The sequence below is a fragment of the Acanthochromis polyacanthus genome, chromosome 7 (assembly GCF_021347895.1).
Source record: "Acanthochromis polyacanthus isolate Apoly-LR-REF ecotype Palm Island chromosome 7, KAUST_Apoly_ChrSc, whole genome shotgun sequence".
In the NCBI taxonomy this organism is placed as follows: Eukaryota; Metazoa; Chordata; class Actinopteri; family Pomacentridae; genus Acanthochromis; species Acanthochromis polyacanthus.
Window position 1 is genome coordinate 13,328,878 of NC_067119.1, and position 20,281 is coordinate 13,349,158.

The 20,281-nt window shown below is 39.4% G+C and overlaps 1 protein-coding gene across 3 annotated transcripts in view; it reads right to left on the reverse strand.

Annotated features, from left to right (window-relative positions):
- Positions 1-20,281, reverse strand: part of kcnip3b (Kv channel interacting protein 3b, calsenilin) — a 56,632-nt gene that overhangs the window by 16,257 nt on the left and 20,094 nt on the right. The window contains exon 1 of one of the 3 annotated variants that reach the window (XM_022196076.2): positions 8,416-8,704. The exons of 1 other annotated variant lie outside the window; for it this stretch is intronic. In XM_022196076.2, coding sequence (XP_022051768.1) covers positions 8,416-8,521 — 106 coding nt within the window. In that variant the 5' untranslated portion in view covers positions 8,522-8,704. Of the gene's footprint in view, positions 1-2,869; positions 3,599-8,415; positions 8,705-20,281 lie in introns of those variants that run through there. One more of the 3 variants, XM_022196077.2, reaches the window with a different exon arrangement.

The following is a 20,281-nucleotide window of genomic DNA, read 5'->3' on the forward strand; positions in this document are numbered from 1 at the left end:
AAAGAAACTCTTCATAATTTTCATATCATACAACATTTATGCTGAGATTATCTGTAATGGGCCAATATCAGCAGATAATTGGTCTAGATTGGTTGGGCTCTATTTTCTATATCAAAATGTAAATTTATAATAGAAAGTTTAACATTTTTAGAAACATATTAAGAAAATATTGAATATGTGTGTAATTAGAGCTGATTCAGTTCTTCGCATTCGCTGATAAACACAAAATTATCATTATTTCTTATAATTATGATCAAATTTGCTGCTTTGTCTATTGTGTAAAATGGAAATCTTTGGGTTTTGGACCATAAAAAGAAACAGTTTGCAGAAGCTACAAAGCTCTCCCACATGTTTCACAGTTTCACAGAACAAATGTTTTATTGATTAATGGAGATGCACATCATCTTTAATTACAGGCCCAGTTGTAAAATTGAAACTCTTGACTGTCACTACACCCGCCCAAAATTCCCAGAAATATCACTAAAGGTCAACCAGACCCAGTATCGAGAATAACCTCAAAATCCATTTGCCAAATGACCCACATGCATTTGCAGAAAAGGAAGCGTAATTTTCAGTCAGTGTTTACAGACTGCCATCTTGAACAGACAGTAAACACAAAATAACAAACCACAGAACTGAATCACAGTCACAGCGAGAGTCTCCATAACTCAATGTTTATTGCAGGGCTGCTGTTTGGAAGCTATTTCTATCGAAGGCCAATGAACAGAGAGCAAAACATCTGCACCTGTGGATTCTGAAACATATAAATTATCTGCTGTCAGACGCTAAAAGTCAAGATAAAACGATCCCACAGGTCGGATAAGGACACTGCAGTTGGTAAATTAGTCCCACCGGGAGATGAGGAAGTAAGTGATGAAATGGCAGGAACGAGGATGAAGACACATGATGAGGATTTTGGAGGCTACTGCAGGATGGCCAGTGTCCTTCAGGGTCCTGGAGGATCACTGTGGGCTCCATATTTAGGCGGCCTCAGAGAAAGCCTGTTCAATACTGCATGTATAATTGATGCGGAGTAATGCTAAACCTGGGTGTAGGCCCTGCCACAGTGGGGGGAGGAGGTGGTATCGGTGGAACTAAAGATTGGGGAGATTGAGAGGAGTGATAAATTATGAAAGCGCATTACTGGTGTTTTTGTTGAATTTATTACTTATGATGCCGAGCCATATGAGAAGCACTAATGTGCCGACTGGAGCCTTCCGGCTGTAATTGTCTTGGCACGCTGACGGCAGGGCACTCTGACTGGCTGGCCTTCAGCCCAAAACTCTAATCAAAGGGAGCTGCATCGTTCAAAGAGCAGTATCTGATGTCTCTTTTACCGTCCCAAATGTACACGGTCCATCGGAGTGTCCAGCCTTCATGGTATATCCCTTAGTAGGCAAAATAAACAACCCATTAACCTTTTTTCTACTCTGATGACGGCATCAACAGATTTACTGATCGTTCCAGAGTAATACTGTATTTAGAGATATTAAAAAACAACAAACCTAAATGCCACTGTAGTCACGGTACATTTTAAGGATGCACTTTTAACAGGGGACAACAGAAAAGACCCAGCAGGGATGACATTGACTCCCTATGCCGCCACTGATTGAGTGATTGATTGATTTAACTTTGTTATCTTTTCAGGGTCAATGTGCATTGATCAACATCACTGTAAATAAGGAAACTGGTGCACTGGCCAGATGCTAATTAGCCATTAAAACATTAAAACAATAGAAATACCTTCATTTCTTTAATTTATTACTCTAATTACGTGAAGCACATTGTGTTCTGTATAAGAGGCAACATGGAGAAAAGTATGACTTCATCACAGTGGTTGAATTATTCACATCAAATATGTAGAACTACACACACTGCAAAGCCAAAACATTGCAAATATTATTGAAACAGGTAAAATAAGTTTAAGTAGCAGCAGAATATCTGATTAGAGATCAGATTTCTCCTGATATTATTGGGTTAATATTGTTACATTAACATGTAAGCAACATATTTACTATTATACATAAAGTTAATACAGAGTATTTTTAGACATACAGTGGGAAACCTTTCATGTGACAACACTGCAGTTATGTGTGGTCTTATTATTAAACATCAGCCAAATCTCACAACTGCTGCACATGTTAAAAGAGTGAAAATGAAGTCCATACTTTACTTTATTTAGCATTGAAATATTTCTTTTTTTCTGTTTGGAAATAACTGATCAACAGTATTAGATACACAAACCTGCAGCTGTGTTTGCTACAGCAGAGTTTATCCAAACAAGATTTTAGTCTTGCACTGGGGAGAGCCACTGGAGGTTAATCCAGTGGGATTTTAAACAGTTTATTTTACTTAACCCTTAAAGGAACGGATTCTCTTTCATTTTATCGCCAAATTTGGAAGCACAGCAACATGATGTGCGGCTTTTCAAACTGTTTCTTTAAACATGTGAGAATGTAATCGATAAATGTTAAAATGCTAATGTTTGGCTTTTACCTTGTAGCAATTATAAGCATAACACTCATTTAATCAATAGTTTATAAGGCACTATAATGTATACAAGTGTTTGCACAACAACTATAACTCATCCTGTGGAGGCTGGAGTCTAATAATGTAAAAGATAATGTCAGTTTAATTTAATATCAAATATGTTTAGTAGGTCAGATTGTTGATATATTCAATATGAAAAAGCACTTACAAATGTCTGAACAACAGTATTAAAGTGTGCTCTGTGCTGTCGAATAAATGTTTATATGGTGCTTAGAGGAGGTGAAAGGGCTGCTCATTGGTGCAGCCGTGACGCAGACAACAGTGGCACCAAACTGCAGGAACCTGTTAGGCAGCAGAGGGGCCTCAGACGGGCCCTTACCTTCAAACGAGGACATGGGCTCCAGGATGCCGAACTGCTTGAGAACCGCCATGAAGAGGATGATGACAACGCCGATGGCAAACAGCTCCATGCCCTGGATCCCCATGACTGCAGGTCAGGAGTGGAGGCCGCTCAGGGCCTGAACCTGCTCGCAAAAGGCCTGGAGACGGTAAGGAAGCTGCGCTCGCCGACAACAAGTGTTTTCAACAGAGGTGAGCCGAGACGGAGTCAGCCTGGCTGTTGAGGGACTGCATGAGTTTGTTTCCAGGCCCAGGACGCAGCATGAGAACCAGGCCAGCGAGCTGGACGAAGGCTGCTCTAATGTCAACACCGATGCCGAAACGGAAAATATGTAGAAGCCGACATATATGGAAAACCTTCCTCTCTGGACCCATGAGGGAAAATGGGGGACGTGTCATGAGCCATTTATCACAGTGCATTAAAGGAGACGTTTAGAGTCACTTTCCAGACTTTCCTCAGCCCAGACTGGCAAAGACGCAAGTTACTCCACAGCCTCTTAATCTAAACAGCTACTATCAGTCCTCACGTCATACTTCAACTAATAAATCACATCTTGGTTTTAGATGAAAATGTCATTAAGGGAAAGCAAACACTGCGGTACAGCTTCGGTGTCCATTTTCATGATTTTGCTCCCATTAGCTGGGAGAAAGTTTCAGTGAAAGCAACTGACTCATTGAATACAACATGCGAGAGCAGAGCACGGAATGCCTGAGTCTTCTCATCTTTCAAGCCATAAAACGGCAAAACAGCATTAGCAATCAGAAATAAATTACCCCATTATACGCGCTAACCACACGAGAATTTTTAAAACCTCAACTATGGAGCAAGAGCATTTTGTAAATACTTTATTTGCAAGCTGAGAACAATTTGACCTTCTAGAGTCAGCGGCATCCAAACAAAACAGACCCGAGTGGAGACAAAAATGCAGAATTTGGTGAAAAAGGCTCTTTTGTCCAAATAATCAAACTGATCAGGCTTATGTATGAGAATTGTGGTATTTTAAATCTCTCACAATGGTCCTCAAACAGCTTTCAGATATAATTTGACTGTTGATAGCTCAGTTTAGGCTTCGTCTTGCTGTCTCGTCCTCACCGTTTGTCCAAATCCAGGTCCAGTTATGGAAGAGTTTGGTTCTGGAGAGAAGGAATTCAGAGCAGCAGCAGCAGCAGTGTCCAGGGAGGGAAATCCTGAGAAACTGAGAGGAGCTGTGGGGAGTGAAACCTCCTCCCCTGGTGTCGACCTCCTCCGCAAATACTTTTCCACCACTCCCCTCTCTCTCTCTGCAGCTTCCTGAATTTATCTGTTGCTGTTTCAAGCCGCAACTTGCGCTTGAGCTGAAGGTTTGCGATTCAAGGGTCCACCTGATACCTTCCACCCATCCTGCTCTTCTTCTGGTCTCTATCTTCCACTGCTCTCCTCCTTTTCCTGCATCTGTCTATCGGATTCGCCTTTGTGCCCCGAAGCTTGGACCTCCTCCTCCTCCTCCCTCCATCTCCTCTGTCATTCTATAACTTTGGCCAACCACAGACTTTCTCTCCACCTCTGCTGGGTTCCTTCTTCATTCTTCAAACCATCTGATTCGTCTTCACCTCATCCAGCTCTGCTTATTCAGAAATATTTGATGTTTACAAAAATGTGTAAAGACTCAATTTTAATAGCTCTTGTTCATAGCAATCATTAACTGAGATGAAACAACTTCCAAGATTCTAATAAGAGTAGTAGTTTTGCATTTTGCAGTTGTTTTCCATCTTGTGGCAATTTTGCATCTTTTGTGGAAATTTAACATCTTTTTACAATCATTTTTACATCTTTTGGGGTTTTGTTTGCATCCATTATGCATCTTTACTAATCACTCTCCATCTTTTTGTGGTCATTTTGCGTCTTTTTTGTGGTCACTTCGCATCTTCTGCAATCATTCTGAATGCTTTTGTGGTTATTTCCCATCATTTTGAGGTCATATCGCATCCTATTGTGGTCATTTTTGCATCTTTTGTGATCATTCTGTATTTTTCTGTGGCTGTTTTGTGCATCTTTTTGCATCATTTTGCAGTCACTTTGTGTCTCCTTATGATTATTTTACATCTTTTTGTAGTAGTTTTGCATTTTGCAGTTGTTCTGCATATTTTTGTGGTTGGTTTTTTTTTACCTTGTTGTGGCAATTTTGCATATTTTTGTAGAAATTTAACGTCTTTTTACAATCATTTCATATCTTTTTGTTTTGTTTATATCCATTATGCATATTTATTCATCACTTTCCATCTTTTTAAGGTCATTGTGCCTCTTGTTTATGGCCACTTTGCATCTTCTGCAATCATTTTGAATGTTTTTGTAGTTGTTTTCCATCATTTTGTGGTTATATTGCATTTTTTGTGACCATTTTGCATCTTGTGCAATTGTTTTGCATGTTTTTGCTGTCATTTTGCATCTTTTGTAGTCATTCTGCATCTTTCTGTGGTCGTTTCATGCCTCTTTTTAGGTATTTTGAATCTTGTTTTCAACTGTTTCTTTTTCTTGTGTCTTCTTTTGGGTACTTTTGTGTTTGCATCTTAGGGAGTATGGTATGGTATCTTTTCAACAGCATTTGATTGACTGGCTCTCCAAGAGGAAATGTTAGTTGTCACTTCAAGCACAGGTTCTAGTATAGAGACACTGGTCCTGTGTCTCTGATGTTACCCAATCAGGTTCTATTAAATTCTGTTTATTATAACAGCACCATTTCTCTATATAAATCACCTCAGGTAACCTCACATAATCAGGTCAAGACTTTACAAGATTAGAGAGCATAGTATAGAGAGCAACCCAACAAATCCAATGATTCCGTTTGAGGAAACACTTTAGCGAGTGAGGACACAAACGCACGAACACACAGAGATCAAATAGCCGGGACACCCCATCTCCTCACACTTCAGCTGTTCTACTTACATCTATTTCTCTAAACACAGCATGAACTTAGGTTATTAAAAAACTCATCACTAAATCAGATTAATGATTCCTGGAACGTGTGCCGTAGATAGAAAGGGAAAATGCCTCTGAGTTTGCATAAATGTAGTTGTGTAAGTGAGTGTTTAGCTGATCAAGAGAGGCTAACTGATGACTGTGCAGTCGCTAATGCACCAACATAAGACGTGTGTGTGTGTGTGCGTGTGCGTGTGTGTGTGTGTGTGTGTGTGTGTGTGTGTGTGTGTGTGTGTGTGTGTGTGTGTGTGTGTGTGTGTGTGTGTGTGTGTGCGTGTGTGTGTGTGTGTGTGTGTGTGTGTGTGTGTGTGTGTGAATGCATTGACTTGGTTGGAGATGGGAGACACAGTTGGGAGGCCGGGGTGAGAGAGATCAATACATTTGTGGTGAGGTGATGGTAGTGAAGCTCCCTCCTCTGCTTTCTAGACTTCACTCGAAAAATTGAGGTCAATCATCTATCGTAAAGTCACAACTCTATTGTTGTAACTGTGGTAAGTCAGTCTGTGGTGTAGCTTACAGTGAAAAAAAAAATCACCCTGAAGGTCACATTTGCATTTTTTGGAAAACACAACCACATCATGACTGCAGGTACTTGTGCATCTTGTGCATAATGATATTTTAATGGGGAATAACTGTGTTTTTGAGTCTATTTTGCACATTTAAGTTTGTTTTGCTGCATATTGATGCTGTGTGGTGGTGTTTTGTGTGTGTGTTGCTCTAGCCAGGCCATTAGGACACTAACAGGTTTTTAAAAGGTTTCCTCAGTGCTGCCTGCTGACACAACAGTCAGTAAATAGGTAGAGAGGACCCAGACTGTTTCCTCTCATTCAGACACGTCAGCAAAGACCTTCACAGAGAGGAAGACTCACTGAAATAACACATTTAAGCCTCTTGAGTGTGGAAGCTTTTGTCTAATTGTGAGAAATGACTCCGTACTAAACTATTTCCATCCAATATTTTCAGACATAACAGATTTAATCAGCATCTAATACACAGAATTAGTCCACTTACCTATAAACACGATGCATAGTATTTTCTGATACTGTGGTTGGACAGTTCTTCATATGTTGTTGGGTAGCATACAAAATCTTCCAGGATTTTGGATCAATAGGACAAATAACTAACCTCTGTTGTGACATAAATTAGGTAAAATGTGGAATCTAGCCAAGCACAAGTGAAGATTTTCGGAAAATAAGTTAGAAGATGTTGAGTTTATGCAGGAAACAGCAACAGAAAATCCAATTCTAACTAAACAGACACAGAAAAGAGCCGGCAGAAATTCAAATATAAACTTGAGAGGCAAAGTTTCTGTTGAGCTGAACAAATTGTTTAAACATCAGGTCATTTATGGGGATAAAACAGCTCTCCACTTGTAAGCAAGATGTCCTGAAATTCCATGATAAGACTTTTAAATGTTGCATGTTATAATGGCTATTAATATGGATGTTTGTCTATTTTCTGTACATACTATGACGTCTAAAGTATTTTTAAAATACTTTAAAATCAACAAAATGATATATATGTTGTTTAATTTTTGATTAAAAATGGTAAACAAGATTGTTAACTTTAATTTCAAGTAATTTCCAGTCAATATTTTAACAAGAGTAGTTTGTGAAGCAATAACAAGATGTGATGCTGTTCTCTAGATATTCATTAACCAAAAGTCAGTGTACAAGAAAGCAGAATTATTGACCAGCTCAGCCAATTAGAATTTTAATTAAAGCAGCTGATATTGGTCAATCACAGACATACCAGTACTGAAGTATATGTTGTGTGATATGAGCCAATAAGAAAACTTGTAAAAAATCTTTTTTGGTCTTTTTTTTTTTTGTACACAACATAATACAGAAAAAATATACTCAAGAGAATGTGGCTTCCTCCCACAGTCCAAAAACACACTGAGGTTAATTGATGATTCTAAATTGCCTGTAGGTGTGAATGTGAGTGTGATCGTTTGTCTCTGTATGTAGAACTGCGATAGATTGGCGATCTGTCCAGGGTGTCCCCAGCCATCATCCTAACTCAACTGAGATAGACTCCAGCCATTCGAGATCCTAATGAGGATTATGTAGTGTATAGATAATGGGTGGATGGAGGGATAATATGGAAATGTCATCACATAGCTCGTCCAGCAGACTGGCTGGCAGGGTTATTTAACTCTTTGATGCACAGTGTCGGTCAGGAGACACCCATTTTCCACTGGATTTGAGTCACTTTTGACGCATGTTGCCCATCAGAGGGTTAAACTACCCTCATCCCTGTCTGCAGCACATGTAGCAGATGACGGTGCGGAGTAAAGAGGTGCTGCATTGTACTTTACATTGCTGCAAAGCTAATGAGCACTGACTGCGCAACTTTACCTTTTTATTATTACTGTAATTAATAAAAACATGTATACATGTCAAGAATATTAGCCGATAAACCAGCGCCAAAATTTTTCACTCCCTAAAAATAGTGCAGTTTATGACTGTAACTTCTATTTGAGAAAAAACTCAAGAGATGAATGACAAAACAGGCAGGGAAAATGAAGACAAAGACACGTTAATGAAGTGAAATCGCCTGATGCCTACCTGAGCGATGGTACCTGGCTGCACTGTGTCCACAGTGAGAGAGGCAGCTGGGCCGAGAGAGACGCCTCCTGGCCTCCACAGACAGAGCAGCCATCACAGCTCCCATAATGCAGCTCAACTAATCACAACAACAAGGCTGGCTGAAAGAGTTTGGACGCTGCTGGAGATCCAAACTTTAAAGCCGTAAATGTGAAAGCTCGATCAATGCTAACAAAATGCTTGAAGTGGAGCTGCTAAGTTTGAAAAATCTCAGCTCAGCCTAGAAGGAGGCGAACGAGCAGAATCTGAATCTCTCGTACCGACAGAGGCGACTATGCACTGTGGAAAAGGCGATAGGTGAGGGAGTTTTACAGCTTGTATGTGTGTATTTGTGTGTGTGTGATTGTGTGTACGAGTGCTTTTGTGCGAAGCCACATTGGAAAGTCTGTTTGAGTTTGTGACACCACGTCAGGCGAGAGAAAGAGATGAAAAAAAAAGAGGACGGGATCAAACAGCGCTGCAGAGCTCCTGACCTTTCACATCACACGAGTCGCACACCTCCACATTTCTTTTTTTCAGTCCGTCTCACCGGCTTCCCCTCTTCTGATCGTTTACCACATAGAAACACAACTGTACACACTGACTCTCTCCAACACACTCTTATGCAAATTCCTCCTCCTGTGTGCTCCTGGAAACCTGAGCAACTCGCAATTATCTCACTGCAGACAAACAGACAAACTATTTTATACGTAATCACACTTATGAATAAAACATTCTGTTGCACATATTAAATGTTGCTGTTAAACATTCACACTGTGCATAGTTTGATAGATGCAGTCTTCTGTGCCTTTGTTGGTCGTGTCGCTCAGCTGATTGCTTGAAACTGGCAGCAGGATTTAAATCACTGCACCTCGAGTGGGTGACTTTTCACAGATTTTCAACGGACTCTCTATCATTATAAAATAGGAGACGTGTCGACGTGGAGTATATCTAACTTCAACAGACTGTACTTTCTTGTTTTTCGTAGTTCTGTCTCAACAAAAGGAGAGAGAAGCTTATTAGTAGCAGGAGCAGGAAGAAGAGACCTCAAAGAATTCCGGATGTTGAAGAATTTTCCACTTTTAAGCACTGAAGCAGCCACTTTCTCTCAGTTCATTTGGCCGTAGAGTAGAAGTTTTGAAAATAATTTGAGCTTTCCACCACAGAGACATGAGTTGCGAGATACAATTACAACAAAAACAAAGCTGCACCATAACACACGCAAAGATTGTATATGAATCCAATGCTACGCTAAAACAGCATGTCTGTATCTACATGAAAATGAGTGACATTACAAGAACATTAAAGAAGACGGAGAGGCTCAGACTTGGATATGAATGAACGAAAAAATTGAGAAGAGTTTGAGGTATGAGCACAAATCTGAGGTTCGTTGATAATCAAAAAAGTTAACTCTTTAAGACCTACCATTGTGGGAGATACTCTTACATTTTTACAAACTGTAGTGCAGTTTTTTGAAGTGTTTTTATCTGCTTTACATTAATATAACCCCTATATCCCATCTTTTAATGATATGTATTGACTTATGTCTTAACTACAACAATAAATCGCTTAAAAGTGCAATAAACCTAAAAAGATTAAAATCGTTTTTGCATTTTCACATATATTTCAAAACACAGAAATTGCATGGCTGCATCCCTCAAATGTGTAAATGTAAAATAGTTGCACAATATCCCATGGTCTTATTTATAAAGATTTTTGCTATGTGTGCTTTATTATGTATTTTTAAAAAACCGTCACTGCAATGAAAAAAACCCTCTGCGACGTGGTGAATGTGTTAAACATTAGTGTAACTCTCTAGATTTTATATGCAAAAGAATGATGGATCTATTTTATCTGGTTTCAAATCTACCACCAATCAAAACTGAATATGCAATCGCTGATCTCTATAGGGGCTGCACAGTGGAGTAGTGGTTAGCACTTTGGCCTTGCAGCAAGAAGATCCCTGGTTCGAGTCCCAGCCTGAGCCTGGGATCTTTCTGCATGGAGTTTACATGTTCTCCCTGTGGTTAATTGATTACTCTAAATTGCCTGTAGGTGTTAATGTGAGTGTGATTGTTTGTCTGTATATGTAGCCCTGCGACAAACTGGCGACCTGTCCAGGGTGTCCCCTGCCTTCGCCCGAGTCAGCTGGGATAGGCTCCAGCACCACCCGCGACCCTAGTGAGGATAAAGCGGTGTATAGAGGATGGATGATCTTTATAGGGTTAAAATATTAACATCAGTATTGATTCGTCTCTGTTAAAACCCCTTAAGCTTCAGTGTACCGCCGGCGGTACACCTACTAATTTGCATAGGAATTTCAAGAATGTCCGACGGCTGCAAACACGATTATGCAAACACTATACGCCAATGGAAAGCTTAGATTCTCATGAATCCGCCGGTATAAACCACTTTCAGATGCGATTACCACAGCGGGTGAGAAAAACACATTTGTCCGACAAAAACGAATATTCATCCATCCGTTCTCTATACACGGCTTCAACGCACACAGCGCGACTGACATTTCCGGGTTTATTATTACACACAAAAAAAGATTCCACAAAAAACGGCCATAATCCAACCTTTTACATCCAGATGACACAAGCCAGTAAACTATTTTATCCAAAACATGTCCTGAAGTCGGTATAAAATCCCCGAATCGGTCATTTTCAAGGAAATGCACCTCGCGATGCCCGTCCAATATTCCCTGTATTTTTCGTAATTTTTTTTATTTAAAAATAGAATATTAGCGATTTTTTGTACTGAAAACGGCTGGAATTGACTGAAGCTTAAAGGGTTAACGTAGGACTGATTGTTGTTAAAATTCTGAAAACATAATGGTACATAACGGTAACAAGTGCAGCTGCAGCAAAAGATCCAGTGTGACTGTGTTAAAACTTCAATTAGGACATTTCTGTTGTACGTCTTCACCAACCAGTCAAGTTATACTTTACATCCATGTCTGTCTAGACTCACACAATATATGTAGTCGTGACTGACGTAAGTTCATTAAACAAAAGTCAAATTCCTTGTATGTGCTCACACTCTGGGCCAATAAAGCAGATTCTGATGACAGCTGACAATGCTTCAAATGTGGATGTTGCTGTTGATGTTGAAGCTAAAAACTGGACAAAGAGGCTTCCCACACATCTTCAACCCAGCAGAACTGAAAATCATTCTTCCACAACCAACTAAATGAGAAATTTAGACCGTCTCTGCTACTGTTGGAATGAAGCTGACCTTTTGGGTGCAAAATGTCATCACTTCATCATTTTACCCTTTTGTCATAATTAGTGCATGAATTCTCGAGTTTGACTGTGAACATGTTCTGCAAGTTCACAGAGATGTTTGATCACCAAATTCTAATCGGTTTATGTAAAGTCGAAGTGAACGTATGTGCAGGATGTAATGAAACTCCCTCCCTCATGATTATGACAGATCATCTTAACAAGAATGTGATGGACAATTTGAAAACATTGTGCCTCTAATCAGTAGTCACAGTGTTTAAGTTGGATGATCAGAGATAACTAAAAGTGAGAAAACAAGATTCCCAGTAGGACATTCCTACTGTTATGTCTGAGGCTAATGTACTGCTAATATTTAAAGCAACTGTGAATTTAATTTCTTCATAAAACGAAGGACATTGCAACTAATCTGACGGTCTTTTGTGAATCAATCTTCCCTGCTCATTCAATAATTCATTTTTACAACACTTTTGCATAAACTCTTGTTTATGCTGCCCCGCATTTAACAAATTTGAAATCAATTTTGTCAAATTTAAGTTCACAACTGCTTCCAATAAAAGCTCACAAGACAAATGTCTGTCCTCAATCTTTATTTGAAGTGCCTTTAGTTTGCTTGCTTCTTTTTCTTTCTTTCTTTTTTTTTTTTTACAGAAAGTTCACCTGCTCTCGCATTCATGCAAATTCCTCCATGTGGAGTCTCGACCAAAGATTCACTTGGTTTTGTTTCGTCACTGGAAACAAAACAACAGAATACACAGGTGGAGACGCAACACAAAGCTGGCACCATGCAGCCAGCGGTGGAGGAAAATGTCATGAAACACAAAGCCGGTAAGCAACAACAACAACAACAAACCTACCATACTGTGAAAGCATAATGAAAGCACGGGGGCTTTTAGTTGTTTAGTTTATATGCACATTAAACTGAAAGGGCAGAGAAAGTGGGCATCAGCGGAAAGTTATTGTGGAAAAGCTGCTTCATTTCTGTGCAACTGAGTCGAGCTAACAGACATTTAAAATCCAGACATTTCCAAGTCCATGTGATGTAGCAATAACAAAGACAACATTCTTATTTCCCAGCACTAATGTAATATCCCTTCACTCCACTAGAGGACGTCGGACGCCAGACAACCTGCTCATCTCCATTCACTAACACGATTAGAGAGGAAAGAGGAGAGGAAACATGAGAGATTGGATCAGATTTTTCCGACTATTCCGAGCTTACTCAGCTGCAAACGGGTCAGTGGATGCTCTGCGGTTTGTCACGTCATCGGTTTCCGTGTTCGAAAGGGAAATGATTGATCAGGAACAACCAATACACAGAGAGAAAACAAGCCACAGAGAAATTTAATATCAAAAGATTGCAGCACTGAAGCCTACCTGTAATTCTCTGCACATTTAGGAAATGCAATCATGCGGAAAAGGGATAATCTAGAAGGTTTTAGCATGTTTTTTGCATATGCAGTGACTGTAACCACCCTTATGCTCCATCCTTGTGTTTTTAATTCCTCCATCTTCCCTAAAAACCTGCCCCAGTTACTAAAAACTTCCCTTCACCAAGGATTGACAAGAACCACCTTCTGCACTCTCAGCAAACAACAGCCCAGACACTTAAAGTTGCTTCTCTAACTTCGCAACAAGAGCTGAAATAAATCTAACAATGGTTATCAGGGGAAGGATGGCAGCTCTTTCCCACTCCTGATATCTCTGCCTCGCTCCGTCAGCTGCTTGATATCTTCCAATTAAAACCAAACCCGGTCTCACTTTCATACGAGGTAATCTCCCCTTTCATAAAGCCAGGCAGGTTCAAAGCCGGCCTCAGCTACGCAATTAAAACAGTCAGGTCTTAATCAAAGCTTAATTTTTCGCCTCTTCTTCTGCCCTGTTTTTTTTTTCTCTCTTTATCCAGCACCCAAATCTCTCCCTATTTTTCCCCCTTTCTTCCCTCTTTGAAGGCAGAATTAGGTTTAACTAATGGATCAGTGAAGACCAACCGCAGCAGGACTCAGTTATGTAGATTTAAACTGGGAGGCAGGAGGCAAAAGAAGGCAATTTTCCTCTGCAGAGAACATTTATCATCCATCCTGTCTCCTGCTGCCTTATTAAAGAAGATGTCCTAACGTTTTACTGTCTGCACAAACTTGAGGAGAATCTGGGAGCAGATTTCATGAATGGGACAGATCATCAACATTTAAACAAGAATGTGACGACAGAGATGAGTGTGGATGGACAGGAAACAGGGTGGATACTCAGTGCTGATTCAGCTGGTAGGGGTTTGAAGATGTGACAAAAGGGCGCAGAAAGAGGACAGAGGATCGAGTTATGCCTGATCGATACAGACTGACTCAAGAAGGACAGAGAAATAAAAAGATGAACAAGATCGTTATAAAAAAAAATCACAATTTGAAAAGGTGCCACTGACTCTCAGAGGCCTCCCAAAAAACAATATTTAAATCTAAAGAAAAAAGCCACAGCACACTGTTTCCTTAAGGAGGTTGAAAAGTCTTTACAAAACGTGATTAAAGCCAAGACCAAGAAGTATCAGTCTCCTAAAAGGTCGAAACAATGACACCGTGGGGGAAGTGAATTAAAATGCCACTCTAGAAGAGTTTCACTTAAATAAATGTCTGCTAATTCACTATTTATCACCAAAGAGCAACCCTGTCTTCAAAAGTTATGCACTTATACAACTAAACTTCATTCTCAATTATTTAAGACTACGATGTAGTCAGAAAAGTGTCTAGTTTGAAAATCCACAGAAGGATGTCAGAGGAGGGGGTAGTGACTTCAGTCAGGACTTTTATCAAGGAGAACAGAGTCTGCATTCAGTGTGGGACTATTTTTCTTCAATTTAGGATTCTTTTTATTCACTGCACACCCTTGGTTTGATTTAGGCTTGCCACAATTTGTGAAAAATATCATTGTCTGGGTTCAAATCAACACCTTTCCAGGTTACCAAGGTGATGAGTGACACCCAAAATGTGATTGATTGACTGAAAAGAAATGACTGAATAAAAGGCAAAGATACATCCATCAGCCACAACATTATGACCACTGACAGGTGAAGTGATAAACATCGATCATCTTGTTTTAATGTGAAACTTTAAGTCCTGACATTCATGTAGATGTTTGATATCTACCATCCACCTAAACATTGCAGGTCAAGCAGCCTTCCATGGCGACAGCAGTTCTTGATGCCAGTTGCCACCCTCAACAGGACAATGAACCCTGACACACCATAAAATCTGCTCAGAAGTGGTCCAAGGAACACAGCAGAGCGAAGCTGTTCACCTGGGTTCCACACTCCTCAGATTCAAATCTTACTGAGCATGCATGATGTTAGGATAAACCTGATGTAGGTAGGTCCCACCCTGCAATTGTGATGCATCACAAACAAACATAATCCAGCAGAAACAACATTCCCTTCATAAAGTAAATGAGACTGCAGTATTGTTGCATACTGTAGGAACGTAGTGAATGAGCCTTTAAAAAAAAAAGTACAAACTACACTTTAAATGTACGAAGTAAGAGAATCTGGCTTCTGTGAAGTGATGTTTGATTTAGAGTTCTTTATGATTTGCTTTATGGTTTACATTTAAAAATGTTAATATGTCACTACGTAAGAAGCGTTTAACTCCTGAACCAGATGCAGCTACTTTTGACTACTTTGCATACAGTTCAGCTCTGAAATTTCCAACCTAAAGGTGACAAGATTAATCTGAGAGGGGGTCTTATCATTAATGGAAGATGAATGAAGAAAGCCAAAGCTGTACTACAGGAATTTATATTAGCTGTATTTAAAATAGATGCTAAAATATTGGATATTTTTACATCTTAGCACCCTGAACAGGTAGCATCTGAGTTGGAAACTTCTGAAAACTTTAGAAGAGAAGCATCTCTTTGGTGGAACCGCCTTAAAACATGACGAGCGGCCATAAAATAGACACTGGATGATATTTTATAACCATATCATTTGTTTAACATCTGAAGTAGCAGGTTACTGCAGCTTTCACAGAAATGTAACTGAGCAAAAAGTACAACACTTTACTCTGAGAGGCAGAGAAGCAGAATGTGACAGAACAGAAATACTCAAGAAAGGAATATGAACATTTCTGTGTTACTTCCTACCACTGATTAGAGCCTTGAGTCTCCAGGTCGACATTCTCAGCTCATTAAATCCTCTAAACTCACCAAACCTAATAGAGACGGCTGGATCTGACTTATTCAGTGATTTCTGTATGTTTGTTCGGAGTCGACTCAAAACGAACGGTAAAAAAATACAAGTGCAAATGTTGCAATCACCAGAGCTTAACAACCAATACATCACACTGTCTAAAACAGCCTAACTTGTCTGTATTATATTCCTAATTAGTTATTGTGCTGAGCAGATACAGTCCGTTTTATTTTTTAATAGAAATTATATGAATATAGGCTAGTTCAAGACTGTTATGAGGATTTCAGTGTAAAACAAGCAAGCTAAAAGTATAAAGTTTTCCACAAATACTAGCTTTTTATGCTTACTTATAACTAATTTAGCCTAATAAGGTGCACTGTGGCCCAATTTAGTTTAATCCACAAACAAAAGGCAGATTTTTTTCACCCCGGTTGAAGACGGGGTACGATTTCTACCAAGAGTTTCTCAGGTTGACCACATTCGTACCACTGATTCGTATTAAGTGAATGAACACCACGTCACAGATAATAGTAATGAAAACATCCAAGTAGGTTTTCTTTAAAACTACTTACAACCAATACCTTTATTTTAGTGTACAGAAAAAATACAGTTTTGACGGATGACTAAAGCAGCAACAGAATAAAAGAGAAAATACCTTGAACAAGCGTCCCGGTGATGAAACCAAAGAAGCAGCTCAGCAGCTTGGTGATTTCCTTCTCACACTGAGCCCTGCATGCATTCATCCTTCAAACTTTGACCACCAGCAACAACAGTTACAAAAAAAGTGTTGTTCTCACAGGATAATATCAACCAAAGTGCCCCAACAAATGGAAAGAAATAACAGAAAAACTCTACAAAAAACTAAAAAGATGCTCAAATTCAAATGAACGTTCCAGTTGAACTTTGACTATTAAGGTTCTGTTTGTCTGCGTTTTCCTCTCAGGCGCCTTTTTATACTGGTGTCCCACTTTTCCTACTGGTGATGTTCACTCCCTCCTCTTCTTCTTCTTCTCTCTCCTCTACCCTTGTTGTCTCAGAGGAGCTGAAGTGAGTCGCTTGACGCTGGTCCGTCCAGAAGCTCCGGTCACTGTCGTTTCATATGACCGACCCTGACAAACCACAACACACAACACCGACACCGTCAACGCTCCTCCTGTTTCAGCCGTCACCAGGCGCTGCATCGTCACCGTCCTCTGAAGTTCACCTCACTTTCTCTGACGGACAAAAGTCATGCAGACGCAACCTGGTGGAGTTGAGTGAAGAAACCAAATCTCACGCTGTCTTCGCCGCCTCCCTCCTTCACCTCTCTCCCACATCCAATCCGACTCATGTTACACTTTTCATATTACAGTCGCTGACATTTCTCCTGTTCGTCTCTCAGTTTCCCTGATATGGCTCCATTATCTGGCTCCTCTCACACAGTGGAATTTAGAGATTAAACTGTGCTGTGTGAAATTTAAAAATCTAAAAATCCACAATCTGATACAGAATGAAGTGGGACTGCATGCTTCACAATGACTATCCTGATAATATGTTAAGCAAAGAATAACCAATATCCATGTTTGGCCTTATATTGTTAAAAATATAAAACATAAAATAAGTCACTGGATAAGTATTCATACCCTATGAATCGGTATTTAGTGGCTGCACAGCATTGAGCCTGTGCTGGTAGGTCTGAATCAGCCTCGCACATCTGGACGCTGCAGTTTTACCCCATTCTTCTTTGTAAAATTTCAAAAGCTTCGCCTGGTTAGACAGCGATCATTGAGGAACAGTTCTTTTCAAGTCCAGACGCAAGTTCTCAACTAGAGTTCTGAGCTGTGACTCAAAATTCACCTTGTTGTGTTTAAACAATTTCTGTGTAGCTTTGGCTTCATGATTTGAGTCATTATCTCACTAGAAAATGAATCTTCTCATGCATCAGTTTGTCTTCCAGGTTAATGCTGCTTTCAGGGTCTGCTGCCGAGAAGCATCTCCACACCATGATGCTGCCACCACCATGCTTTATGGTGAGGATAATGTGTAGAATAGAATAGAGTCTATTCTAATGGCCTAAAAGCTCAATTTTGGTGTCACCAGACAAAAGAATTTTCTTCCCGTTGACCTCAGAGACTCCCACTTGCCTTCTGATGAACTCTAGTCAAGATTATAATATGAGCTTTTTTCGAAAGTGACTTTCTCTTTGCTACGCTTCAATAAAACTTTGATGAAAGACAACCATAGTCATAGGGGTCTTGGTGATCTCCCTCACAATGGAGTTTCTTGCATAGGTCATATTCCTTCCATTTCTTAATGACAGACTTAACTGTACTCCAAGGGATACTCAGTGACTTGTAAATATTCTTTCTTTTTCTTCCCTTGACTTATGATTTTCAATAAGCTTTTCATGGAGTTGTCTGAAGTGCTCTTCTGTCTTCATGGTGTTGTTGTATCCAGAAGTGACTAGATAAGTTCCAGATACAGGTGTCTTTATGCAAAAAATCACCTAAGACACATTCACTGCTCTCAGATCATCTCCTTTTCACTAATTGTGTCACTTCAAGCACCAACTGGCTACACCTGTGCTGAATTAGAGGAGTCATTTTAGAAGGGGCAAATACTGCAATCCCTTCTTTCACATTTTAAATTGTCTGACTTTACTTTATAGCAATCTTTTTTCCCCATCAAGAACATCAAGACGGCAGGATCGAGATTGTCGTTGTTGTTCTCTCTGAGTTCAACAAATCGGCGTTGATCCCCACAAAGCAGCTTATTCTGGAATACTACCCTAAAGTAGGAACTATTTTCTACCACAAAAACGGCCCTGAAAGATGTTCTACAGGGGCAGCTCTAGCAGTCAGAACATACATACAGGGTCAGGGCCACTCTAAAATGACTCGCGAGCTCTGCCAGTGAAAAACAGCTTATGATATGCTGTTATATAATGAACGCTGTTACATAACACCTCGCTTAAAAACCATTCAAATTAAGACGTGGGAGATGGCAAATACCTCTGAAGAACACATCTGGAGGGGAATGCAGGTTTGGAAACCGAATCATTGGGTGATTATGAATCCACAGCCACCAGGAGAAGCTTTTAAACCGTTCAGATTAGGATGTTCATTAACCTGTTAAACTTTAAGACATTCTGAAGCCGTTTCTGTACTACTAGGAATATAATTATACTGAATATTAAACTGGAAGAGGAACAGTTTTACTTTTTTTCACCTCATATTTGGGGCATCCTGAGTCATTTCATTTAATCTCTCTGTGATAGTTCTTTCAAATAAAAGCAGGAAATAACACCAAGAAATATGATACAAGATACAGAATTTACATGTTAAATGTGAAAAAGTGACAAAAATTGTTCATGTTTCATAATGAAGAAGAAGAACAAAAAGAAGAACAAGAACTTTTATCAATGTTTGTGCCTTCTTTTACAATTGCTTACTGCAAAATTACACTGCCTAAATCTGCAAAAAAATATAATTTTACAGATAAAAGATGTTTTTTTGGCAGAAATATTTTCAATTTTGAGAACAGAAAAATGGCAAATAATTTCTAAAATTTTCCAGATTTTCACTGTTTATTTAAATTATAGATAATGTTAAGTATGATCACAGCAAAATTTTTATTAATTTACATGTTGACTATAAAATAAGAATAAAAAATAGACCAAAACTGCATACGTTCACATTAAAAATCTGTATTTTTGCAAATGGTAATTTATTCTTTTACAGTATGTGACTCTAAAATTATATTATTTTCACTGTATTTACATCCCTCAAAAATATCATCTTATGTATTTGTTGTAATTCGAAAGATAAAATATGTACAAATAAAACACACGTTTATAACCGTATCAGACTCATCCTGAAGAAAATCATGTAGTTGAAGAACGTGAAACCCACATAAACAGTCAGTTAACTGGAAAAATAAGTGACCAGTTCTATAAATAATCACAGTCAGAATATCTGTAACACAGCCTGCAGACTTCCTGACTCTGTTTCTAATTCTCATATCCTTACTAACAGCTTTTCTGGACAAACCTTCACCTGTAAACTTCATATCCTGCAGTCTATCAGAGTGGACAGTCAGCAGCTTAAATTCTGCTTTCTGTCTCAACCTCTCCACACCTAAAGTGAACCTCCACCGCCACCTCCACCTCTCTCCATGTCTGCTGCTATTTTTAGCTGCTGGCCATTATCGAGGTGAGGGCTTGCCCACTGCCAGTGCTGCATCTCTCTCTTCCCTCGACCCTGCTGAGATGAAATAGATCCCATCACAGCGCTGCTTTTCTTTCTCTCCCTGTGACTCTTAGTCTTTTTTTTTTTTTTTACTCACTGTGCTCCTGTTTCACCCACACAAAGAGCTCTTTCACTGATTCTGCAGCCAAAGACACAGAAAAGAAAAGACCTGGAGGATAATGCGAATGTCTTAAAGCCTGATTTTG